General features: G+C 38.0%; 1 protein-coding gene across 2 annotated transcripts; it reads right to left on the bottom strand.

The window, feature by feature from the left end:
• Positions 1–10: 10 nt before the first annotated feature.
• On the bottom strand, positions 11–27,959 carry kif5aa (kinesin family member 5A, a). Of its 2 annotated transcripts, XM_036578644.1 has the most exons (30): positions 27,855–27,959; positions 27,579–27,740; positions 26,121–26,208; positions 24,958–25,031; positions 23,942–24,046; positions 22,628–22,676; positions 22,468–22,523; positions 21,861–21,948; positions 20,864–20,988; positions 19,055–19,159; positions 17,655–17,803; positions 17,406–17,554; positions 14,345–14,565; positions 14,084–14,152; positions 12,731–12,937; positions 11,903–12,049; positions 10,909–11,097; positions 10,399–10,516; positions 9,994–10,055; positions 9,529–9,635; positions 8,375–8,476; positions 7,904–7,964; positions 5,862–5,933; positions 5,534–5,638; positions 4,345–4,561; positions 3,229–3,370; positions 2,892–2,956; positions 2,733–2,760; positions 2,505–2,596; positions 11–1,569 (listed from the first exon to the last, which is right to left on the bottom strand). In XM_036578644.1, the coding sequence occupies exons 2-29, from the start codon at positions 27,705–27,707 to the stop codon at positions 2,518–2,520; spliced, it is 3,108 nt and encodes a 1,035-aa protein (XP_036434537.1). In that variant the 5' UTR covers positions 27,708–27,740; positions 27,855–27,959; the 3' UTR covers positions 11–1,569; positions 2,505–2,517. The 2 variants fall into 2 exon arrangements, with proteins under 2 accessions (XP_036434537.1, XP_036434538.1); XM_036578645.1 differs by lacking the exons at positions 11–1,569; positions 2,505–2,596; positions 2,733–2,760; positions 2,892–2,956; positions 3,229–3,370 and having other exon boundaries at positions 4,375–4,561; positions 5,863–5,933.

A 27,959-nucleotide genomic window follows, 5' to 3' on the forward strand; every position in this document is an offset into this window, starting at 1 on the left:
CACACAAAAATACTTGTCATTGTCTTTAATGGACATTTATCTCTTGCAATTGGTAACCAACAAACTACATAAACTACATCGATGTACACGCCTGGAGCAGAACGTAAAACATGGGGTAACATACTTCAGCAGTTGTGTCAACACTCTCAAGTCTCAGTCACTCACTCACTAATAAGGAGTAGTTCTGTAGAAGTGGATGGTTGCAGTAGAAATGCAGGTAAGAACAACTATTCCTGGATCAGCACTTAGGAGAAGCTTCTACTCAGATTACTAATACTAATTGCAACATACTCATTACTTATATAATATCCTTTAAGGGATGTAAAACCAACGCTCCTCACTCATTCATATCTTTCTTCTGATAAAATATGGATATAAGTGAGAGTATACACAGATCAAACTGATATTCAAGAACAACAAGAGAGGGTGTAGAGGGAAAAGAGGGGGGGGTTAGGGATGGTGTGATGGACTGGAAGACAACAGGCATAACAGACACACATCTCTAAACAGCTTAAGAATCTCCAGGAACCCTCTAGGCAGACTGAACCAACAATTATATGGATTACATGGTCAGCAGACACTCCGCTCTCAAGCTGCATGCATGCACACACACATGGTTAGCAGACCATGTGTTTGAAAGTGCTGGAGCAAACACACAGCAAAACACACTTACATGTGACGGTGATGGGTAGTTCTTTCTCCTGTCCTGACTGGCTGATCAGGATGTCCCCAGAGAAAGAGAACCCCTCATTCATTAGCGATTGGTGGCTGAGTGATGAGCAACATGACTCAAATCAGTGGTCAGAACCAATAACCAGCAATTTTTTCTTCTACAGTGAAACCCAACTTCAGTCCATTTAGATAAGCCAAAAACTCTTTCTGCTGATGCCATTTTTAATATAGTGATGCAGGATCCATATTGATCCAGATATGATTGAACTTAATTAGATGGCATTTTAGTAGCATTTACAATGATGTTAGAGTATCTGGAGGTAGTCAGTACATGGATACAGCATGTGTATCAAAATGTACACATCAACACATTCGCGCCTGCAGCTTTATATCAATAATATAGAGGCGTGCACATGAGCACACGCAGATTTGCATGATGGCGGTAGGTGTGGACGGCAGCTATTTTAAGGCTCAGCAAAAGACTACAGGGGCAGAGTCTAGAAGATTCTCCAGTGGCTGCAGCGGTTTTGTGTCTGTGGTTCAGATTTACCAAAGGCTTAAGTACACGTTAACATTTTTGCACGTTTCTCATATTCTATTACATGTACTGATGCTTTGGTAAATCGCACCCAAAGTGTTTGCATGTATATGTGTGTCTAAATATATAAATTATGCTCTGTTTCTTTTTAAACTATACAGGACAGACATGCAGAAGTGCTGTGAAATATACAAGACAGGACTACAAGAGAGAAGGCTGGAAACAGTAGGCTCTGACATGGAGAGGAACCACTGAGTAATATACAGTATCAGACAGGACAGAGCAAGGAGGTCTGGGAAGTGGAGTTCTGCAAGTTCTGAATAGGCGAAGGAAGCGGACAGCATGCAGAAAATCGGAATCTGCAAGTGAAAGAGACAAGAAAATAAGAAGACGAAAAGCGAGAAACAATTAGACGTGGAAGAAAAAGCTGAAGAAACATACAGTAAACTCTGTTACACACATTTATAAATTGGTCAGCTGCTAAAAATATTAATTTGCGCAGGGAAAGTGTTGTCTATGTCTGCGCACTACCTCCTATGAGTACCATATTCACAGCCGTTTCTTGCAATAAGCAGTATAAACAGTTGTTAAGGGCCCCAGAGCCGCACAGTATTATTGTATTATGTATTATTTATATAAGTCATGGCAGACAGTGAAACTGGCAGAAAAATGTCATATTTATTTATTTATTATTTGATGCAGTTTATAATAATATAAACAGTTGCTAAGGGGCCCAGAGTCACAAGTCACAAACAGGGGAAACTGGAAGAAAAATAATTATTTTATATAATTTTTAGTTAATTATTGATTTTTTCCTTTTCCTGTTATTTTACATTTTCAGAAATGGCTTTGACATGACATAAATAAAGCTTAGTTTGGCTTTTTAATGTAAAAGGTTGTCAAAATAGAAATAGAAAACAAAATAACTGATATTCCAAAAAAGGGTGGAATGGTTAATATATGGTTTTCGTTGGAGGGGCTCAATTAATGATTAGTTCAGTTAATTTGCTAGATTTTTTAATTATTATCATTTTTAGAAAGTATGTCTTATATGTTTACAATATGTTTATTCATTATACAATGTTATGCTGTCATTTTTATTTTTTTCTGTGCAGTTTTCATTAAAGTTTCATTTGTTTCACCAGCTCTCTTTATGCTCTCACTTACTGTACTATGCTAAATATTTCATGCAATACCTTGAATGGATGAAAAATGTAAATTAGTAAATGAAACAATAACAAACACAATTTAAATTGAGAGGAAATCAGAAACTGAAATTGTTTACCATGTTTACCTGTATAAGATGATTAACTGGCTGCAGTCTCTGGCTGCATGATGTAGTGTCTGGATGGATCCTCCACCATACTTCCACAGTGTACATCGTTCCTACACAAATCAACACAATATTTTACTGTACTATCCCCTACCAAGCATTTTACACATAAGCAGTAATGTCAGACTCATCTGTACTGAAAATGCTGAACATCCATTAATAAATGAAGTGTATAGTAATAACTGATACCTGTTGTCATTAATGTCTGTGCTGTTTCCTATTGAAAATAATGAGAATGAAAATTAGAGACTGTGTATGCATACCCAAGGAAAGAAGGGTAAACACAGTGCAAATGCACAAATTCACACATTTTAAACACAAACACACAATTTTGGTAGACACACTAACCGTTTTCAACATCCAGTGGGTAGGAGCTCAGAATGTCTATGGATCTCACAGTGCTGTAGCCAACTCTGCAAAACACATCTACGTGTGAGAAAAAGAAGAAAAACGAAGAAAAGAAAGAAAAAGAAGACAGTACAGGAGAATAGAAGAGGGGACAGAAGAGGAGCTGAGAAAGAGGAGAGAAAAGGAAAGATAAGAAGGCAGAGAGGAGAGAACAGATAAGAATAGAGAAAGATGAGAAAAGAGGAGAGAAGAACAGAGAAAGAGGAGACAACAAAAGAGAAAGAGAGAAGAGAGGAGAGGAAAGAAGAGGAAACAAGAATATGAGAAGAGTATTTACGTGTTGGTTTTCTGGTGAACAGGCTTTTCCTCTCTCTGGAAGAGAATGTTACTGAAGGACGTGACAGGGTCACTGGCTCGCACGGACACAGAAGTGGTGGGGGACGTGACAGCCGCATAGTGACCAGCCCTTACTGGCTTTGCTGCGGGAAAACAAATCATCAAAAAGTAATACATTAGATCACAAACAATTTGACACTGTTATAATTACTTTAAAAAATTACATATACACACAGAAAAAAAAATCTTTTCTACCACATAAATGTTTCAGTGTAAAACAACGCTGAACTCTAGCTATAGCATTACAGCCAGTGAAGTCCAATCTCAAGCTTTGTTTAAAATAGCAAACTGTATGCTGTATACAGCACACTCCACTAGTATATACGGTAAACAGCATGGTTCTTCTTATATCAGTATGCAGTATAGTATCCAGTATGTCAATACTGCCATCATCGAGGGACTGATCCCAAGACTGCTAGCTGCTTTTCCACACTGAATTATGGGATGCAGTATATCATGAAGATAGCAGCTGCGTATTAAAAGATTTGGCCAGAGTCATGTTGGTATCTTTGTTGTCCTAGAGAAATTAATACTGCATTTTACTTTTGGGCAGAATCAGTACTTATCTAGTATGTATTGTGCTGTGTAGGTATCTTCACTGTATGAGCAAAACTATGTGGAAACACCCATTGCTAACAGGTGTATACAATTAAGTACACACGCATTCTCCTCAAATAAACGCCACCTTTGCCACAGGTCACTTCATGAATTTTCTGCCCTTCTAGATCTGCCCCAGTCAACTGTAAGTGCTATTAATGTGAAATGAAACCATCCAGGACAAAGAGTAACTCCAGTAAAGCGGTAACGCTACGCTTCAGCTGGAGTGGTGTAAAGCATGCTACCATTGGACTGTGCCTTGGAAATGGGTTCTCTGGAGTGATGGATCATGCTCATTTTTATCTTCACTTTGACAAAATCCCCCATTAAACAAGACTTTGATCATTAGTGTGTCCCCCTGCATACAATGTAACAATCAGTGCCTCTTATGAAACAGTGGAGGTATAACAAGTTCTAACAATTTATCAGCTTTCTCAGCAATGCACAGAACTTGCTATACCAATCTGAGCTGTGTGTGGGCGGCGCAGTGAACTGCGCAAGCGCATGGCGTCCCGGATGCGCTCCACCTCCTGCTGGTAACGGCGCCGGTCATTCATGGCGCCCTGTTTAGCGTCCTTCAGTGCTGCCTCCAGCGCCCGAACACGCTCAGCCGTAGAGCGAAGACGCTTCTCCAGCTTCGGAAGCTCACAGCGAAGATCTGCATTATCACGTACCAGCTTCATGGAGAAAGGATGAACAGAAAATAAAAAAAAAAAACAAAAGAAATTTCAAAACAAGCAACAGACAATAGACAACAAGTGTTATTTTTAATTTTTATAATTTACTATTCTTTCACATTTGATTGTAATAGCTGGATTTAACTCTCATTTTCACTGTGACATGCTTCTAAGAGTAGTAACTAGTTTTCATAAATGTATTTCTCATGTGCTCCTCTGATAAGCCTCCAACAGCAGACACTGGTTAACTCTGGCTAATCTAAATACTTTTGTCCAATGACAATCTTATTTCTTTTCTTTTTTATATTTTTATGGATGGGTTCCTCTCAAGGTTTCTTTCTCTTGCTCTTTGATTTTCTGTAATGCTGTTTTGTGTCAATGCCCATTATAAAATGGTCTATACAAATAAATCTTTCATTGAGTTTAATTTAAAATGCCAGCTGACCTTCACATTGTGAACTTTTCATGTACAATGCACATGAATGTACCAATAGAAATGGTGGTCCAAAATAAAATCTCCATGAACTTCCTTTGACCCTGACACAAAAAATATGTTACAAACTACCTGTTAGAATGAGAAAACCCATGAATAGGACTAAGTCACACATTAGTCATGATCCATTATTTACCCCGATTAAACTATTTAATAACAAGTGCTTACTAATCAATCTGAACTGTGCTCTAAATTAACTATCACACGTACTCTGAAAACATCAGCGCATCAAAGTCTGACTCAGTGATAATAAACATGGTAGCAGAAAAAAAAGCGAAAATTTTACACATCAATCTATTTTACTATGGCCAATGTGGACATGCATGAACCGTAACGACTTTGGCAGGTCCATCACCACATTCTCAGAATGCATCATCAGCGAGACGCTTAAAGCAAAGAAGTGCATTGCTTTTTTCTTTCTCTTGTAAGTTTTTTTTTTTTTACAACAGTGATGAAATACTTAAAATTCCCTCCCACACCTGTTTGTGAACCTTTGTAAGCTGGTCCAGGTTGTTCTCAAGAAAGGAAATCTTCTGTTTCTGGGTGTTAGACCCCCCACTATCATCAGGTCCAATTTCTGAACTCTGTACAGAAAAAGGGTAATGAAGAAAAGACATAGGTACAAGTTGTTTAGCAACATCAGTACAGGGCACTGTATGCACATACTGTATTCATATCACAGGAAATGGTTACAAATGGGAACTGTTTGCATTTACACATTTTGTGTGCATTTTGTGTAACACACACACAGAGAGCATGCAGCTCAGCCACAGGCAAGTGCTTGTGATAGTGAGGTGTGGGGCTCACTTTTTTAACTCGAGTCGTGAGGTCTTGAACGAACAGCTTGCGCAGGTTGTGGAGGGTCTGGAGTTCGCGGGCCTGACCATCAGCAAGACAAGAGAAAGATATACACAGACAGACAGGCAGATGGAGACAGAGAGATACTTCAGAAATGCTGCATCATGTGAAAGGTTAAACATCACAACCACAAAAGCTGTAATTATGTATAAAGTAATGCAGTTCAGGGCCTCTATCCTATATTTTTCTTGCATTTTATTTTTTTTTTTTACTGAGGTCTGCTTATAATGTTTGTGTGGCCACAACAGCCACAATTCATGATCATTTTCAACCTCTTTTTATCCTTAAGAATAGTCTGTTCTTGTACCTGTGTCTTTAAGACTGACATATGTAAATGAGCTCTGTTCTAAAAGGCTGCATACTGTCTGTATTGCGTCTCAAGCAAAAAAACAGTCCAGGCTGAAGCATTTCTTATACTGAAGCAGTCCTTATACTTTTAATGTGAATGGGTGTGAACTGTTGCAGGCCCAACAGGTGGATATATTTAGCTGTTTTTTGTGACGTCACAAAAACAGTGAATATGGACTGTGTTTGCAGTTTAGTTTCTATATATGAACTGTATGGACTAGGGACAAAATTTGACAATGTTTATATTCTATATTAAACTTTTTTATTTCAAAACAGAGAGGAAAATCCAGTTTTCCAAGATAGGAGCCCTTTAATGTTGGACTTATAATGTATGTTTCATGAAAACCAATTTAGTGATGCCACAAGCAATATTTTTGGCTATTCTCTATAACAAATTTCACATGATAGTTGGATTGTTAAAAAACGTGGCCTAATTGTTTGCCAAACTATGATAGCAACTGCTTCCATTATAGAATAAAACCTCTCATATAACTGTTATGGCAAGTAACAGCTTTTCTGCAGTTACACGAGTAAGATACGTTTCATGATGTTATGGAATACATGAATTTACAACCTCTTAATTGTTGTTCATCAGACATCTTTTGGAGGTTAACAACCCAAAGGAACAAAACCAACACTTGTTACTTGTAATAACCAAAGTGGGGACAAAAAGTAACATTTGTAAAGGGGAATTTCTTCTATTTATCAAAATTTCTGTGCAATTCTTTTGATGCAAACAGTCGTTTAGAGTGGTTTGATGTGAAGCAGAGAAACTTACAGATTCTGACTTTCTTTACAATGCTGGTAATAGGAACTACAGGTCACAATGTGCACAGCACAAATACAGCCATTGTATATGCTATACAAAATGTTATGAGTTTTTATATGTTTTTATCTAATCTAGGAAAAAGTAGCGTTTAATTTATAGATCCAAAAAGTCCACCCTTTGGTCAAGTTTCTGTTCTCTATTCCCTTTACTACATGTATCTGGAATATGATCAATACCTCATATTCTAAACTTGGAAGGATTATTGAAATGTTGTAATTTAAAATGTCTAGCTACTTTTTTGTGACCTTGAACCTTATACCTGATGAAGGCTCTTGCTGAAATGCACTGAGAGATATTTTTGTCCACAGCCATGTTATAATAAAGGCTTTATAACTCAGTGAAGAGTGATATGAATTTTCAATTTTTCTCAAGAAATTTACTAGGCTACAATTAAAGCAATTAAAATAAACATCAGACTCAGTGTTCACAAACATCTACATTGCAACCATCCACCCACCCAAAAAAAGTTAAAAATATGGCTACTTTGAGAAATATTGCTGCAAAATTGAACATTTTAGTCCGCAACAATAACGAAGATCAAGAAATCCTGGTGGGTCTGAATAGTTTTCTAAGAGGTAGCTCTTATAGACATTAAATGCTTCACACGTCTGTTTCCTATCACTGCTGTGAACAATTCTGATTTGATACGTTTCTCTGAAATAGAGCATTTCAGATCAGACCACTCTGAATTATTTTGTTTAGACCTTAAGAATTTAATTATGCACACATTTTAAAAAATCGGTGGAAATCCTCTTTAAGAATTCCAAAAAGAAGAAAAGGGAATATGTGAAAGATGAAGAACAGAGGGACTCACAACAGTCTCCTCCAGGCCCTTGAGATCCTGTTTAGACTGCTCGTGCCTCTCCTGCTGGAATCTGCAAGGATGGATACAGAGTTCCATTATCCTTCCATTAAGGAAAATCACACACGCACAAAAAAAGGCCATAAACTATACAAACTTAACAGCAAAAAGCAATGGCATTTCACACAGACACACTGTGTACATCATCTCACAACACATTCCACCATCACACACTACACACACACTCCACCACCACTACCTTTGTGTTTGGCACATTTCCAGACACGGATTGCACCAAGAGTGAACTGACCTGTATTGTCAGCAGGTTCACCACTTAAAATCCTTTTTGGTCAAGGACTAGTCTTAAACTACATTTAGAAAACTGGCTCTAAATGCAGTTATGGATGAGGCTATATAACATCTAAATGTTGCAGTTCAAATCAACTAAATCTAGATTCTTCAGTTACTTAAGTTGAAACATACGACAGCTGTTCCAAACGAGCACTCTTCGTGTCCTCCTGCATCTTCAGGTTGCTGAAGTCAGATCGCACGTGGGCCAGCTCTAGCTCCAGAGCCTGGTTCTTACTGCAGAGAGAGGTCACATAAAGGTTATTTCAGTTTTAACATTAAGATACAACACATACCAGACAATATATATCTTTAATGATTTTTAAATGTATTCACACTAGGTGGGGACGATGCGGAACAAACAGCGTATCATGAAACTTCTCAATTTTCAAGATGGTAATATGAATTATAATATTTTGACAAAGACACTTTGGCCCTTATCCATCAAGCTGCATAGAAAAGAGTGCAGATTTGACCACCTATAATAAGATACCAACTACTCTGCCTCTGAGTCATGAAACTTTTGTACAATGTGGAAACGAGCAGGGATTTCAGCGCAAATGACAAATCAGCTTCAGTGCAAGAAATCAAGCGCCAGCCTACCAGTACCTTATTTAAATATCATTTACATGAAGCATGACAGCTTATGCCCCACCAATAAGCATCAGACAAACTTGATGACATACTTTCCTCAAATCGTGTTGGGTTGTAATTTCAAACAATAGACCTGCTTATGAGGTTAGCATACTGTTATCTGTAAGAATCAACAACAGTACATTGCAAAGCAAAAAGTAAGTATGCTAGTATGAATCTTGTATGTACTTTTGTTCACTCTTCAGTAGAGCTGTACGATATCAACATAAACATGATGTTTGATAAAGCTGTTGGATATCACGATGACAATATGTGTGATAAATTATTACTAAAATAATGTGCCTCTGGCTGCATGTGCTCACCCACCATGTGGGAAAGCAGGGTTCAATCCTGGCACAGAGAAGCACTCATTAGGCCTCTAATGGTTTGTGCCTGCAATGTAATGATGTCTTTGTAGCACTGCACGTATGATGTAATTTGATCAATTCTGTCATCGCAGCTCTTAATGATGTGTTTATTAAGGAAACTTATATCATGAAGATAAAGTATGATTTAATGTGCACACTACTCTTTACTCAAAACTAAAATCAATAGAAGCAAACTTTAGACACTCAATGTATAAGGGGAAAATTGTATAAAATCAGATTTTGCCAAACTATGTTTTAAGTTAAAGACAGAGGTGACTGGTCACTGACTCAGTGAGCTCGTCGATGAGGCGTTGTTTCTCATTGATCTCATCCCTCAGACGGCTGAGCTGAGTCTGGCGAGGTTCGCGATGGGCTGCAGGACGACGCAGAGCCTTCTGGGAAAACAGAAAGGAGATTTATATAATGAGGATATTCATATAATTACCTCAGTGCTCATTACAGCACTCTTTAGTTCCTATCACAGATACACACAAAACAAATAAAAAACAGAAACATTTATTAACATTTGAATTTTTTTACTTTTATCTAGAAAGGTGCATGGTTAGCAGCACATTTTGTGTGTGGCATTTGATCAGTACAAGACATGGCAATAGCTTTGTGGTAAAGGTAACTCTGCCATTGGGAATTGTAAAGTGGCTGCTTATTTGAGAGGTGTTGTGCTGATGTTTATTTTTATAGAAATCTCTATGTCAGTGGGCTTAGAGGTCAGAAAAGGACACAAAAGGGACTTACCTTTCCATCATTCTCCTCTGTTTCTGGCTTTTCTCCTCCATCTTGCTGCTCTGCTGTGCTGCCTGTTAAAGCAGCAGTAGAATATGTGAATGCTAAATGACTAGAACAGCGGAAAACATTCTTTTTGTGTTCTGTAAACAAAAAACTGTGCCTTTTATTTTTCACTTGTAAAATGGTGAGAATTTTGTATGGTTGATAGCGTTCACCTATGGACTTTGCTAAGGGTGATACAATATTATCACAAAGTATTATGATATAACATTTTGAGATATACTGCACAATATTACTTTTAACTGCAAATTATTCCTTGAAAAGGTAACATACTGTATTATTTTTTCTCCTACAATTTGCATTTATTTATGCGTATGTTTAAGGCATGCATGTGTTGTTACGTGCATGTCTTACTTGGATTCTGCAACAGAGACAGCTCCTCACTCAGAGCATCATAGCTATCCTCCAGCTGTCTCTTCTTCTGCTCCACATTCTGCATGTACTCAGTAAGAGACCGGATCTTTGCCTCATGCTACACACACACACACACAAATGCACACAGACAAACCAAAAAAAATGTTACTAAAAAACCACTGAGCTCATTATATGACCTTAAGATAACACATATTAATATAACATACCCTACTGTTCCAAAGTTTAAACTCTCTTGCCATTTAACATTTCTCAGTTTTTATTTACAGCTTCCTAGTGTCTTACTAATTATATGAAAGCTGTAAGGACAGGACTAACATATCAGAATTACTTTATACATTTATTTGAAACTAAACTGGTTATACACTGTTGAAAGCATTGATTTCTAACTTTTGAAAGTTAGTGTATTAACATTACATAACAAAATTTTACTAATAATGTAGGCTATAATATAGTCAGCCTAATCATCTTTCCATACTGGCACACACACACCTGTGAGATGAGCAGCTGGCAGGAGGAGAGTTCTCGGCTGGTCTCCTCCATCTTGCGATGGCATTCCAGCTGCATGCACTCCAGCTGCCTGCACCGCTTCACCATCGACTTCACCTCTGATTTAATCTTGCTGATGTACAGCCTGGCCACAGTGAACTCCTCCTCTATAGCTCCGCTGATCTCCACCGGCTGCACAGACGGAGGAGGGTGAAGAACTAACTTAATGGGACGCTTGAGCAGCACACTGACTATACGATGGTGCTCTTTCATGTTCTACAGACTGCTCGTCAAATTTGCTTATAAACATGATCATACAAACAGCAAAATAATAAAGATCCTATACAGTAGTGGCACCAGGACCACCATCTTTGATAGGCATGACAAATTCATGGGTGGGCCAAATTTGCTTTTAAGACCTAAACATTGTGTCGGATGTGCAATGTTAATACGAAAATACATACGATGTGAAAAACTCCTGTGAAATCCAACCCAACGCATCTGACTAAATGATTACTTCAGGCTTTACAGGGTGGCTCTCAGCAACACACAAGATACTTTAGCGTGTTTTTTTCCCTGACTCAGTAATGCTACTTCTTTTAACTGTAATATAATGAATGAAATCTTACATAGTTATTGTTAAAATGCTGCAGTATCACAGTTAATGCAGTAATCAATAAACATATGCTTCTCCTACCAGAGCGATGGAATTTAGTATCTATATTTAGCTCTGTAAACTGTAATTGGGTGTTTAAGACCCTGTATTTGGGTGTTTGAGAGTGTGCTGGTGGCTCAGGAGGGAGCAATGCTTAGCAAATGCCTCACAGTTATGGTTACTGGTTAACACAGGATTTTGACAGGTCAATATCAAAAACTAAAAAATTTAAAAACTAATACAATGAAAATCTATTACTATATATCATATTTCTATTTTGGAATATACCGACAACATATAGTAATATATTTAATTTCCAATGGATAGAAACTGTCTCTTTACCAGTTTGATTTCTCCGTTGCCCACAATGTTGCTGAACTCGCTCAGGTCACGCATAAGTCCATTTAGCACATCGGCGATACGCTTCCTCTGCTGAGAGCTCACTTCTTGCATCTGAGCCAGCTCAGCCTCCAGTTCCATTAGACTGGCCTAAAGAGGGTACAGAATGATGAAAAGCTGAGCAGGAGGAGAAAACTCTAGGCCTCTTACTCATCTCTACTCACACCCAACACATGAATAAGCACTAAAGTAAATAGAGCACTGATGTTGTCACTATATTCATGATACAGTACAGACATCAAGAGCCCTTCCCATTTATAAAAGGTTTACAACATCACTGCTATAATTAAAAATAGGCTACAGTGGAATTATTTAGATGATTGGGCAAATTAGCTATGGTGAACTGTCAGATTATTTGGATTATTCGGCATTGTGAGCTAATTGGGACTATTTGAAATCTAAAACAATATGGATGCTGAAAGTCGTAGACAACTCTGAATTGATTTCAGCATATAAAATCATTTTAAATTTCCAAAAGCACTTTATAGAACTAGGTTGTTCAATGTGACATGTATAATTTAGTAACTGTGTATGCTGTGTCTGATTTTACTGAGTATTCCCACATACATGACATCAAGAAAGCAAAGCTGTGTTCTTCTACCCAGCTAATGTCAACTACTTTTCTGAAAACAAGAAAGTCCTGTACTTTTTGCTGCATTGATTGCATGTATTCTAATGTTATATAGTGTTTTTATTGGCAAAAACACACTTACTGCTCAGATAAATGGTTTTAAACTATTTGCTAAGTTGTCTGTATGTGTGTCTCCGCACCATTTTTTGGCTGAGCTGCTCGGCAAGCTGCTTGTTGTGCAGGCTCTTCTCCTCCACCTCCTGGCTCTTCTGGTCATAGTTGACAGCCAGTTCCTCCAGAGCCTGCAGCACCTCCCTGACCTCAGCTTTCGCACTCTCACTCTCAGACTGCAGCCGACCCAGCTCTGTCTGGACCTTGTCACTGTCACCACGTGTAGATGCCAGCAGCTACAACAAACACGCATATAAATACATAGGCAGTATAAGAATATTAGCATGTGTTCATGTGTATTAGGGCTGCACAATTTAGATGAGATGTGCTATTTAAGGCTGCAGTGAAATTACTGTATTTTTAAGTATGTGCACAATGTGACAGTCTGGACTGTCACTTACTTTTTCAAAATGGCAATTTTGTAGTGAGTTTAAGTCTGATTTATGATCCAGTTTGATTGACCTCACTGATCAGTTACTGCAGGTCACTTCATTTTTTTAAAATGTGCATATAAATCACTTCAGTTTTATATGTGCATAGTGGTATTCCGAACTGACAGTTTTTGTTTTATTAAACTGTGAAGTAACAATTTCAATGAATTTGTTACAATTCAAGCACTAAATTGCTTGCAGTACTTCTTTTTCTCAGTTTTAAATGTCCTGTTAAAACTGACGCCAGATTTTAACTAGAACCAGTGTGCGCACCTGTAAAAGCCGAATGTTCTGTGATACTTTCTTTATTAATCAGCCATGAAACTAACTTGCAATATGAAAGTATTCTCCAATACAACTGTACAGCCAATTTGAGTGAAAAATACAATCACATGAATTTCAGAATTTCTTAGTATTTGGTCCCCCTTTTGCTTTATTGACAGCGTGCACCCACAGGTTGGTGCAAAAGGCTCTGATGAGTAGATCAAGTCCACTTAAGAGTTGTCTAAATACGTATTTCTATGGAAGAGACCTTCAATGGAAGACAATCTGATATTTTTCTACAAAGGCCTTGATATGGTCACTGTCACAAATTTGCTTAAATTTGAATTGTGACCTAGAAATAGTGCAGAATCTTAAATATTTCTTATTCATTTACTAGTCACAGCTTTTCTTTGTTTCAAAATGTATAAAAGTCTAAAACTTTCTGTTGGTTATTTCCAGGTTTAAATAAAAACAACAGATTTTCAATGGGGTCTTAGATTTTTGGATCCCACACATTTGCACATACACACTGCACAGTTTACCATACAGTTATTAATTGTACTATGTTTTATTCAGCAGCTACTATCAATCTAATAGATAAGAAATAAGGAGCTGAAGTACGGATTATATTACATAAGTACACGTAAGTACTGTTGCTTCCAAAAAATATATAGTCTAAAGCCTTACCTCATCCTGAGCCAACATTTGCTGCTTCAGCTTCTCAACCAGCTGACACTGCAGATTGATTTCATCATCCTAAAGACACACACATAAACACATAATAGGACAGCAGCTTAATAAGTAAAATCAAGCAGATAAGCACAAAGCTGATTTAAAAATTATGCTGAGTTTTATTTCTGGACCATGGTGATTATATGTGTGTGTATGTGTGTGTGCATGTGATGTGTGTGTGTGTTTGTGTGTGTGTGTGCGTGTATGAGAAATAACCTTGTCATCCAGCTGGCGGTAAAGCTTGCGGATCTCTTCCTCATACTTCTGCCGCTCCTCTTCAGAGATGCGCACAACAATGGAGGAGGAATCCGAGTCCCTCTCTCTCTCTCTCTCTTTCTGTCTCTCCATCTCTCTCTCATTATCCAGAGATGGCTCATCACTGCTCTCAAGTTTCGTCACGTCAGCGCAGGCCTGCTCCGTCTCCGGCACTTCCTCTCCTGATAAGAAAAGGGAAAAGAACACACAGTGAGGTGCTTTTCATTCACTGCTTTTCATTCATCACTCTTTCTTTCAGAAATGAACTTCTAATCAACACCACAATTGTGTTTGTAAGCACAGAATTGGATGAAAAAACATTGCGGTCTGTACAGTCTTGTTTTAAGGAAAGAAATTTTTCATTTTTGTCATGATTCTGAAAATTTTCAACATTTAAGTGTAGATTCAGAACCTGTCAAAACAAAATGTTCATTAAATGTACACAGAGTGCAAAAAAGGATGAAAACACCACAAGGAATTCTCACACTCATTGACTGTTTTATCAGAAACACCTATAATTTGGGTGTAGGTTTAAGACTACTGACTATAACCCATCTGTTCCAGCTCCCCTCTACCCCATTCATCAAAGGACATAAATATAACCATTTCATTTACTATCCAAAACCACCAGTGATCCTACATGTATGTTCTGAGTATTAAATGCAATTTTAAAGAAGGTAAAATAGTGGAAAATCTGAAAAGATTTTATTTGGGTATTTTATTTCCATTTGCCAGGTTCCTATCACCACTGCTGCGAAGAACTCTGACCGGATGAGTTTCTCTAAAGTGCAGCAGTTCACATAAAATCACTCTGAATGACTCTGTTTAATCTTACTTATTTATTTAACTATACAGAAATTTTGAAAAATTTTGGAATCCCCCTTTTATGACCTTTTATATATACATAACTCAATGTCAGGGCTGGGGTGAAAACAATGCAACAACCAAAAACATCCAGCCAACAGTGGTCCTGATGAAAGACTAGTGAATGGCTGACACAAACTGTGCTAGGGAAAAGACAAGCTATAGTTACTAACTGTACACTTACAAAGTGGACCAACAAGACGGGTGTGTTGAAGGAGGGGGTCAGTTATTGTACAGTGTTTAAAAATCCAAAGCAACGTTTCTTTGCCTGATACACACGTGCCAGTGCAAGAAAGGCCACAACCACTTTGTTATCACCACAGTGCTGATAAAGATCCACAACACTGGGAGTCATACGGTGGTCATTTTCCACTGATGGGTGGGGTAGAGGATTAGAAGGGCTATAGTCAGTAACTGCAAACCTACAAAATGCACCTATATTTTAGGTTACCTTATGTAGTGGCCAATGAGTGTGACTACATTTCTGCAAATATTTTATTATATCTTTTCATGGGACAACACTATAGAAATGAAACTTGGATATAACGTAAAGTAGTCAGTGTACAGCTTGTATAGCAGTATAGATTTACTGTCCTCTGAAAATAACTCAACACACAGCCATTAATGTCTAAATAGCTGGCAACACAAGTGAGTGCACCTCACAGTGAACATGTCCAAATTGTGCCCAATTGTGCCCAATTGTGTCGTTGTCCCTCCCTGGTGTCATGTGACTCATTAGAGTTACAAGGTTCCAGGTGTGAATGGGGAGCAGGGCTGTTAAACTTGGTGTTTTGGGTACAATTCTCTCATACTGGCCACTGGATATTCAACATGGCACCTCATGGCAAAGAACTCTCTGAGGATGTGAGAAATAGAATTGATGCTGTCCACAAAGATGGCCTGGCTATAAGATGATTGCTAACACCCTGAAACCGAGCTATAGCATGGTGGCCATACAGCGGTTTTCCAGGACAGGTTCCACTCGGAACAGGTCTCGCCAGGGTCGACCAAAGAAGTTGAGTCCATGTGTTCAGCATCATATCCAGAGGTTGGCTTCAAAAAAAATAGACACAAGTGCTGCCAGCATTGCTGCAGAGGTTGAAGAAGTGGGAGGTCAGCCTGTCAGTGCTCAGACCATACGCCGCACAATGCATCAACTCGGTCTGCATGGCCGTCGTCCCAGATGGAAGCCTCTTCTGAAGCTGACGCACAAGAAAGCCCGCAAACAGTTTGCTGAAGACAAGCAGTCCAAGAACATGGATTACTGGAACCATGTCCTGTGGTCTGACGAGACCAAGATAAACTCGTTTGGCTCAGACGGTGTCCAGCATGTGTGGCGGCACCCTGGTGAGGAGTACCAAGACAACTGTCTCTTGCCTACAGTCAAGCATGGTGGTGGTAGCATCATGATCTGGGGCTGCATGAGCGCTGCCAGCACTGGGGAGCTGCGGTTCATTGAGGGAAACATGAATTCCAACATGTACTGTGACATTTTGAAGCAGAGCATGATCCCCTCCCTTCGGAAACTGCGCCACATGGCAGTTTTCCAACATGATAACAACCCCAAACACACCTGACAACTGCCTTGCTGAGGAAGCTGAAGGTAAAGGTGATGGACTGTCCAAATATGTCTCCAGACCTAAACCCAATTGAGCACCTGTGGGGCATCCTAAAGTGGAAGGTGGAGGAGCGCAAGGTGTCAAACATCCACCAGCTCCATGATGTCATTATGGAGGAGTGGAAGAGGATTCCAGTAGCAACCTGTGCAGCTCTTGTGAATTCCATGCCCAAGAGGGTTAAGGCAGTGCTAGATAATAATGGTGGTCACACAAAATATTGACACTTTGAGCACAATTTGGACATGTTCACTGTGAGGTGCACTCACTTGTGTTGCCAGCTATTTAGACATCAATGGCTGTGTGTTGAGTTATTTTCAGAGGACAGTAAATCTATACTGCTATACAAGCTGTACACTGACTAAGTTATATCCAAGTTTCATTTCTATAGTGTTGTCCCATGAAAAGATATAATAAAATATTTGCAGAAATGTGAGGGGTGTACTCACTTTTGTTGGTGTATTTTTGTATACTGCATAATATATAATCATATGCATGTACAGATGTATGTACATCTCTTGTGTCGTGTGTGGGCACCTCACCATTTCGCCAGCGTTTCAGCTCAGCCTCCAGCCTCTGAATAGTCTCTCTCAGAGTCTTGTTCTTCTCCTTCTCCTTCTCATACTTCCTCTTCCATTGCTCCGCTGTCAGTTCCAGGTTGATAGAAGCCGTGTTCTTGATTGTCTTAGCACTGAGAGAGAGAGAGAGCAGGAGAGAGAGAGAGGTTGAACAAATCTGCTTGTTATTCCAACTGTGCGTGTGTATATATCTTATGTGTGCATCTGTGTTACCGTTGTCCAAACATGAGAGTAGATCTGGTCTCAGCTTCGTTGAAGCTAGAGGGAGAGCAACAGATGAACATGGTGGTTCTGCAGTTCCCTCCCAGAGAGTCCTGCAGGATTCGGGTCATCTTGCTGTCACGATATGGTACATGGGTCTTCTGCTCATACAACAAAAAAAATAAATGATAAAAAGGATAGTTACGATCAGGGATGCAAGAAGTTGGGATGCTGCAATATCAGCAGTATCAGTAATAACGGTAAAATAACAATGATATTTCAAATGATTGTATGTACTACCCTGCAACCATGTAATACAATGCTCCAATTAAAGACTTTTGCTTAAAGGGGAATTCTGATGATTTTTTAAAATTTCTGCATAATTAAATTGTGAAGATTAAAAGTCATTCAGGGTGGTGCGATGTGAAATGCTCCATTTTAGGAGTAAGAATTGTTCACAATTGGTGGTGATGGAAGCCAGATGTCTCTCATGGCCTCTAAATCATACCTCATAGAACGTTCTTACATGACATGGTATGAATATGAACATGCTTCCTGTTGCCTAAAACATTGTTTTATGAAAGGTTTGATGTGAGATATGTGCCTAAAACATATTTTTTAAAATACATTCATGGTGGAGAGGTACATGCAGAGTGTTGTAAGGCAAATAGTCTCCAAAGAAAAATCAATTTTTTTTTAGATTTTACCATCATTGACACTACATATAGAAACTCAAAAGACAAGAAGATGTGTAGTTTCACTGGTGGTTTTGGATTGTAAATAAAATGGCTATATTTGCATTGTACATATCAGGACCCCTGGTTATTATCACCACCACTGTACAGAAACCTATTTTCAGAAAATTAACTATTACGCATTAAACCACTCTGAATGACTTAGTTTGCATCTCAGTCACTGAATTCAGCAGCAATTTTGCAAAATTAGTAGAATCCCTCTTTAATAGTGTTGATGCAGTAAATGATGATAGGTCAAGGCGTCATATGCAAATGGTATGTAAATTCATCAACTGCACTCAAATCACTACTTGTTCCATTGTTGTACAACAGTTTCAGATGTAGACTAGTTTGTACACTTCATTTAGGGCGGTGAAAGTTGAGCTTATGTGATTTTACACAAACCAAGTAGTGTGTGTGTTAATATGTTCTTAAAGTAGCTGGCTTTGCTTCCAAAGTTATGCCGTTTATATGTCTTTATGCATTTTGACCCTGTGAGTATTGGAAGATCCCTATTACTAGCACATGTATACTGCCCACTCCCACTCACTACAAAAGCATGCACCTCTTGACCGTAGCAAAATCAGAGCCTCCTGTGTCTTATTGTATTATTTTACAGGCTGATTCTATTAGCATCTGTTTGTGTGGATACGCCTGTGTGTTTGTGTGTGTACTCACCGTTCCTTCAGCGAGAGCAGAGATGACGTTGCCCAGGGACGACAGAGACTTGTTGATGTTTTTAGCCTCATCCAGCACAGCGCCAGCTGCACCGGTCTTACTGACCTAACATAGACAAGTCAGAGAAAAGCTTAAGAAAGGTGAATTGCTAACACATTGTTAATCTCTTTCACCTCAAACATGCTGATCATATTAGCAATAAATTCTATATCATCACCCTGTCTGTGGAAAATACAGAGCAAGTGCACCACTTTAATGATGAATCAAATTTAACCTGTTTGAACACGCTGTGAATAAAGTTTCAAAAATTTACTATACTCTAAAACCTACTATTGACTAAACCTATTCTTCTATCACGTGATAAGTGGAGAGGCACTTAACATTCATCGCTCAACATACAACCTTCTCCAAATGACTTCTTTGCTAAGACAAGTAATCAGAATATCAGTGTCCACCCTGACACTGCTAAAACTTGGCTCTCGATACATTAAATTTACTTATTGTACATTAAATTTGTATATATTAAAATATATGCATATGCATGAGTAAACAAGGAAAACATAAAAGGAACAACTGTGCCAGTTGCTGATGCTTACTTTCTAAATCCCAAGTCCTAAACATCAAATGTGCTTAGTGGCTAACTAGCTTAATGAAAATTTGCTTAATTAAGCTAATTAAGCTATTTAGCTTAACTGGTGGTTAAATAGCTAAATTGCATTAGCATCTGAATCTAATATAAAACTAGCTAACTACCTACGCTAACAAAATAAATAAATTAATGAATTAAAAATAAATTTAAATATGTCATTTAGTAGTGGGAGGTATACTGGTTTATCTGCATGCACGAGACAAATGACTTAAGAAATTCGCAGTAGTTAGCTTCTAATTAAAATTTCTTGTTCCACCTTAAATGGTGCAGCAGCTACATTCAGGCACCTGTACAGGTCCCTTAGTGTAACTGCTGCTCCATTTAAGGTTTAACGGAATTTTAAACCAAAAGCTGGTGAATAAGAAGCCAACGTCAGCCTTTTAGAAATTAAGACATGAAACATTTGGCGCAATTTTGCAGGGCCTGCGGAGCTAGGGTCAGAAAGCAGTATTGACATAGGTTTATTTCTATGCTATTCAGTTTTTTTTTACTATTCTGCACAATAAATCGTCCATACTGCCCATTACTACTGTCATCTTATAAAATAAACATAAGCTGGCAGCTTAATACCCCTATCTTCTAAAACCTAAAACACAAGCTTTTTTTTAATTTATGCTAATTATCTCTTCAGAGTTGTCATCGGTTCTCACCCACTGTATGAATCCACTTATTGTGTAGCGCTGACCAGTCTGCTTAGTTCTGTGTACATGAGCTGGCAGATGGACTGGCCAGCATAGCCGCAGAGCAACAGGCAAGAGGAACTAAGTCCATGTGGATCTGAATTCAGTGAGAGGACACAACCTTTTTCATTAGTTGTGTCACTTTGGGTGGCTCCATTCAGAAAAATTTAAAAGATCAATTGATATTCTTGTCACCCAGCTCAAAATCTACTTAACATCTGAACTGGATATGGGCAAGTCATCAAAACAGCACTGCAGTTTTATCTAGCAGATGGTGCTCCCCTTCTCTATTGAAGGCAGAATAGGATGCCATTTTCTAGCCAATGAATGAACTGTTTGCTGAAAATAATATAACACTGCTTGTATGGACCTATTTCTCATGGCTTGTTCTGAACTCTATCATGCAAGCTTACAGTAATCTTGTCACTGCTGTGTAATATTTGTAAACAAATATGCATATGCATACACAAACATACATACCTTCTCACTGCCAGCCAGGTCCACCAGGTAGAGTTTTCCACTCAGTTTCTGCTCTGTTTCCACATTTTCCTGCTTGATGTTTATCAGAAAGATGCTGTGGCTGCGAGAGCTATGCTCATTCATGTCTGAAAGAGATAAGGAGACAGAAAAGAGTATGCCAGAAATGAAATCATACTACCCAGTGATAGGTTGTGCTTGAATTCTAACAATGTACCAAAGCTGTTATTGTAGACATTGTTTTATGCTATAACATGGTTATCAAACTATTTATACACTATAATACATAAGCTTTATGACTGCATAAATTATGGCTGAATAAATTATATCTGTATGGTTACATGTCACAAAATAAAACAGAAACCAAGAACTGTCATAAATTTGTCATCTACTGTGACAGGTGTGGAAGGAGTTATTTGGTTCTTGTTTCAGTGGGTTTCAGTAGATTGTTATCTTACCTTATTACTGGACATGTAAATAACATGGTCAAACAAAGCTTGCAAACAAAACAATCACTCTGAAAAAATCTAAGCACATACAACAGTTAAGGGAGACTTGTGTACATTTAATACAACAATAAAACATTATAGCACACAGAAAGCTCTGATTCTGTGTGACTAGAGATGCAAAGTTTTATTACACACTTCTATAACCTAAGAATAGCTCAGCCAGTTTAAATGTAACTCTTGGAAGTTACTGAATAATAAGCCTTGGTATGTAATTTTAAGGGATCATAAGGGGAATTTAAGGGGTTAAATGAGTTCCACGTTACCAAGTTCCCTGAATGGATTGCTGGTGAGATGTTCAGGTCGACAAAGTTAAAATTGTTGCTCCTATACTCACACCCCAACACTCAGTCCTTATTATCTCATACAAATACAATAACAATGAACGAGCAAGGAATCTTTTAAAAGAATTACTCACTTAAGCAATGTTAATTTAATTCAAAAGCTTTGACTTAATGGACTCAATGGTAAGGTAAAGTGTTCTTTAGACTCACTGGTCACAGCAACATGGCGGTTGGATTTTCCTTCATCAATAACATCCATCACTTCCTCTGGACTGGAGACAAAGCGCTCGGTACAACCCTGAAAGAAAAAAACAGGAAATGCTCAGATTCTCACTTCACTGAGAAGGTTGCATCTGAAATAAAATGTCCATATCCCACAGTTTTCTTTGTATTTAGCCCTGTATTGTGCTTCATTCAAAACACCACTTGCAACTTTAGTGTGAATGGGCAGAGCCAAACTGCTGTAAGCTGAAAAGGCATATATATATATATATATATATATATATATGTATATATATATATATATATATATATATATATATATATATATATATATATATATTGGTTTTTGTAAAATAACAAGAACAATACATTCAAAACAAGTTTACATTCAATATATGGACTGTACGAACAGGGGAGTGAACTGTACATTTTGTTTCCATAATCTGAAACTCTTTTATTTGCAAAAAGCAAAGAAAATTCAGTTTTCCATTGCATGGGGCCTTCATTTTCAAGAATTTCCTTGGAGAAAAGTTAAAAAGCTTCCATAGTACGTCCTGGCATACAGTTAGTCAGGTGCAAGGGTGACACTGCTCACCTTAACAAAGGGGACACGATTCTTGTCCTCATGCACAGAAAGGTTGGTCTTGGTAACTAGGCCAAGAAAAAAGAAGATGAGTAAGAGAAGAACAGAAAAAAACATTGCATGGTTTAAGAAGTAAGACAAAACTTTTCATAAAGAGCAAAAGAAAACAAACCATCCAGAAGATCCCGAATCTTCTCCATGTAGATTTCAAAGTAAGAAACCTAATAAAGACAAAGAGGTGTTACAACAGGCTTATGTGGGTAGCAAAACAGAGCAATATTTATAAAAATAAAGTTGTAACAGGATCCACTTAAAGGTTTTATGATCATAAGACATATTACTGGTGGATATTGGTTAATGATTATGCATGTTAATAAAGGGGTTAAGGATACTAAAGGCAAAAGTCACACTTCACTTCAAAAGCTGACCCAAAAATGTATTCCTAGATACAGATAATTATCACTAAAGCAATAAAAACCAAATGCTTAGAGTGGGGATTAAAGCTGTAGTTCAATATTCTGGCTAAAGCAACAGAATGGACAAAACCATATTGTTGTTACACTTTACATACTGCAATTGCAACAAACTGAAAACACCTAACTCTCGATGTGATGTGGTTAAGGATTAGCCTGTGTTATTTTTGACCAAAATCATTCATGCTTGTTGGTTCAGGTGAAAGGCTTGATTCATCAAAACACACAAAAGCCTTATTTGAATGAGATCAGTTTTACATGAGGATGTGGTAATGTGATTTCTAGCAGCGATTCTCATTGATTTTAGTCTCGTCCAAATGTTTCATGCCAGTCATTTTTACGGAATACAAGCTTTCACATCAGTTAATATAATGGTGCCTTTTAATTTCTACAAAACGAGCGGTAGAAATAATAATTGTTTTGTAGAAAATAAGTTTCGAAAGTATGAAGGCACTCAAAGAAGCATTTACTTGTGTTCTCTGTTGCTAAAATGTACTGACCTACCTCGTGTACAACTCAGAACATTAAAATGTGAAAATTTTCAATAAAACATTCAATTTTATGCTGTGATGTTGACTGTTGGCTGTGAATTCCCAAGCTAATGACAATGCTAATCAGTTAAGACAGCAGGACAGATGGGCAGGATAACAGAAATAACAGCTAAATTAAATGTTTTGAGGGTTTTTTTACACTTTTTTGGGATAACGGTAGTGAGTAAATCAAGTAGCCACTCCCATCTCTTTCATTTATATCGAGATTTCTTATGCTGTGTAAATTGGTCAAAAAGATTACAAATATTCTGTGGTAAATTGGCACAACCTCACCTCCCAATGTAAATATAAATCTCATCTAAATAGTGCTAAAGAACATCTGTGATTGGTCAGGACTGGTTTCGGGATAATTTCTTCAGTTTTGGAAAGGTCTATGTCAGGATATTGATATAGTGAGCAGACTTTTAGACTCTACTTAGCTGAAAGGGCACATATAAGGTTGTCCTGTATGTGCATGTTTACCTTGATGTGGAACTCCAGATTTTCATCCATAGAGAAGATATGGTTGAAAATATCTTCAGCAATGCGGGGAATGATTCCCATCTGCTGAGGGTCATGCAGGTTGCCCTGGAGAGAAAAGCCAGAGCGAATTAATTACAGCAAAACAGAAGAATAATTATAGTGCAGCATATTAAAATCCACTGATATCAATACAAATAGCTTAATTAACTAATTCATATGCTCATAAGTGCCTGGCTTCACAAATGCTCTTAAAATATATATCTTTCATCATGTATGTCTTCCTGAGGGACACACCATAAAGAGCCATATCAGGCCAACAATGCAAATTTAATTTAACGCAAACTGGAAATCATAATGTATTTTCTGTCCATACAGTGATGTAATTCCAACTTGAACATAAACCGTGTCTGAGCTAGCTGAATGTTTTCAGTCAGCGATAGATGGGGATGATGAAACCTGCAGACGTAACATGATATTGTTTAACAATATTTTTTTAATGCCTGCAGGTGTATGATGACAAATTTTGATTCCTCCAAGGTCCAACTCTCACATTTTTGTGTTTTTATGTACCAAAATCAGTCATAATTCATATTTACATGACATTCTTTCAACCTCTCTTTATCTCCCAAAATTAAACAGGCTGTTTTTGTTACTAGGCCTTTAAGTCTGATATATGTAAATGTATTCTGTTCTGATTCTGCTCTGTATTGTGCCTCATTCAAAAAGCAGTCCAGGCTGAAACACTCCTTACAACAGCGTAAATGGGTGGGGCTAGATTGCTGCAGGCTAAATAAGTGAATTTAAATGTATCATAAATGTGTCGGTTTCCGTGACATCACTAAAGCAATGAATTCACAGCAGGCTGATTTTGCAGTTTAGCTTCCATATGTGGACAGTGATTGGTGTGTTTTGAAAGTTTAACAATGTCAACACACTACGTCAAAAAAGCAAGGAAAATTAGGTTTTAATGACATTGGCTGTCAAAAGTAGTTAATCTAAAAGTAGTGATCTCTTACCTCCATGGTGTGGGTCTTTCCAGAGGAAGTCTGTCCATAAGCAAAGATGGTGCCATTGTAGCCTCCCAGCACATCTACACACAGACAAAACACAGAAAATCACATTTCCCTACTCATATTCTCATTCTGATAGTACTCTGGTTTGATCTTTGTCCACTGTAGATGACTTGTAAATGCTCTAAAAAACTAAATATCTATTCATTTAAGCTTAACCTCTCCCTAATCCAGAACCTAATATTCACTCTAACTATAAAATAAACCTCACCTAAATACCTAAACTTAACCATTACTCTGGTCCCAATCCTAATTCTGATCCTAATGCTGATGATAATAATCAACCAGTGTTAATAATTTAAACATTTGAGAGAGAGTCGTAATCAGCCATAAGATGAGGCTGAGAAGTCACAAATCTCATTGATCACTGATCTCATTGAATGAGTCAGTTTCCTGGTGATGCATATACATTGCTCTGTGTACATGTAGTGTACACAGTACACAAATTACTGTTCTGTCATTCTTTTTCATGTGCCGCATGATTATTTTTGCTTTCCTTTGTATGATAATCTATTTTAGTTGTATACAATGGAAAAATGTATATGATAGAAAAGATACTCTTAATTAGAGGCTACACACTCTGGTAAATGAAATCTACTCTCCAGTAAAGAGTAAAACACACAAGCTTGTCCAGAAGAAGGATACAAATGTTTCAGTTTCACAATATTCTGGATATTCCGCTATGTTTGATGTTACATGCTGCCTGTCCAGTTATTATTATAAATTATTAAGCTTTATTACAAACTAGCCCAGTTGGGAAGTACGTGGTAATTATACAAGGTCCTTTGTAAGTGAACAAGCAATTTAACTGGTTTTATTCAGTTCAAATAAATACTTTAAATGAAACAAAGCAAAAAGGTTAAATGAACAAAACAAAGCTTTCCATCATGAGGCAGGGTAAGGTGGGGTGCTAATGAATGCTTAGAAATAAGCTAATATAGCTAATAGGCAATTTCTCACTTTGCTATATACAGTCATCCTTAAGATAACATGCTTGAGGATACAAAGCAAACAAGAACAAAAACAAATTTGAACTGCCCAAACACATTTTGACAGTGATTTGACAGTGATAAAAACACATGAATACATATAAATGCTTTGGCCCTGACCTTTTACTATCTGCTTGGCACAGGTGTTGTAGACTTGCTCCTGGGTGGTGTTGGTGGGAAACACCCGATCAAATGCGAAAGACTTCCCCTGAAGACACAAAAAACAATGGGATTGTAGTCATGTACACAAAAGCACCACAATCACAAGAGCAGTTTCTTATGAGACTCACCCAAAGGGGGAGGAGCTTAGGTCTTCTTTGCAACATAAATAACACACACAAAACTAAACTGCATTGTTTTTAAATTTGCAGTGTTTTTAAATACCAAAATAGGTTTGAGAAAGACATTATGCAGAATTTGAGAGTCGGAACAACAGAACAAGGTTTATTATTTGAGCTTTGCATAAAACTACGGTGTTAACCAAGCCCATTACTTATGATGATATTTGATGGCTTTCATTCCAAAGTTAATTCCATCCCATGCAGACAGCAGGCCTGGCTAGTAGACCATTCATTTTCTGCTAATGCAGTGCAGCAAGAAACCGGTAGACAACACAGAATTTACTTCAGTCCTTTGCGCAGTATCAGTCTCCCCCTTCTCCTGCCCTCCCAGATTATATGCACCCACCCCCAGCCTGCTATTAGCATGGGACTGCTGCTATTGGACTGAGGCAGGGTCTGGATGCTAAACACTGCTTCTGTAACTCAATATCTGCAATATTGACACCAGATGTATTGATGAGCAATGTAACGATACTAGTCTTCATTGTACCTTTGTGAAAATTGGAGGTTTACATTATATATAGGCCTTAGGTGTGACTAGTCTGTTGTGTTTCACTTTAGGTCCATTTAAATCTGACCTCTGTATTTTCCTTTTAGCAAAATGATGCTAAATTCTAGTTTAGCTAGGCAGTTAATGTAAATGTGCAGATTTGATGTAATATAGACTTCATTTTAAGGCATCTGTATAGATAACAGCAATAGATCCCCATCTACAGTGGATGTAATCTGCATACATTTCAACAAATCCTCATATTTCCATCAGTAAGCTGAAGGGCTATGGATGAACAGATTTTTTTCAACATTTCGATGAAGCTATAAACAGGTCCAGCCCCCAGGCCTCCAGTGAAAAGCACAAACGCAACAGACCAGAATCACCTAACCAAGGACAAGAGGCCTGATACATACGGGCTTTAACGTGCCTGACATAATCATCGTTGCAGACTGAGGGAGAAAAGCCACAATAGTGCACATAAAACCTCTAAAATGAAGGACCCCGGCACAGTTTACAGCAGAACGAAATAAATGAACGGTGATTACGTCATATCGCCCATCCTGAGTATGACTGAGCATCATCGCTCAGCCAACGCCATTTCAATAAGCCAGTCTGTTTCCTAAAGGCCTCTCAGTGCAGCGAATGTACGCCTGCTGCTCAAATTATTTTTTTTCTGGAAATGAAACAGGTGTAGCGGTCAAAGCTTGTTCATATATGAGTATGAGTAGTAAGTATGTACAGTACCCCGACGACGACGGTGTCGTCCCCTTGAAAGGTGGGGAGAAATTTATCCCCCCGGATGATCTCGGCTTGATTCAGAGGGCGAAAGCGACACAGCACCTTGATGTTGCATTCTGCGGCGGGATCGGTCATGATGAAGACACGGCGAGGCTGAGGAAAATCTGACTGAAAAAAAGAAACAATATACGTTGGAAAAAAATGGCCCTCGAATATGTCTGTAACACTTAGTGCCTTCAAAACATCCACAAAAAAGCAAAAAAGCTGCCAGTAAATGCTTACGTTGCGTGAATGTGGTGGAGCCGAAGAGGACGAGTTTAAACCAGTTCCTTGGTTTAAAGGTGTAGCTGCGTGTGAAACGTTGCTGCTCGCCTGATTGTTGTTGTT

Source organism: Colossoma macropomum, unplaced genomic scaffold (assembly GCF_904425465.1).
Source record: "Colossoma macropomum unplaced genomic scaffold, Colossoma_macropomum, whole genome shotgun sequence".
In the NCBI taxonomy this organism is placed as follows: Eukaryota; Metazoa; Chordata; class Actinopteri; order Characiformes; family Serrasalmidae; genus Colossoma; species Colossoma macropomum.

What these genes read in the sequence shown, in the direction of transcription:
- kif5aa (XM_036578644.1), bottom strand. Translation starts at nt 27,707, where the DNA reads ATGACCGATCCCGCCGCAGAATGCAACATCAAGGTGCTGTGTCGCTTT. An exon ending in TGCCAAGCAGATAGTAAAAG is followed by an intron (nt 25,032 to 26,120) that starts GTCAGGGCCAAA and finishes GTCTGTGTGTAG; the next exon opens with ATGTGCTGGGAGGCTACAAT. An exon ending in CAGAGGAGAATGATGGAAAG is followed by an intron (nt 9,636 to 9,993) that starts GTAAGTCCCTTT and finishes CTGTTTTCCCAG; the next exon opens with AAGGCTCTGCGTCGTCCTGC.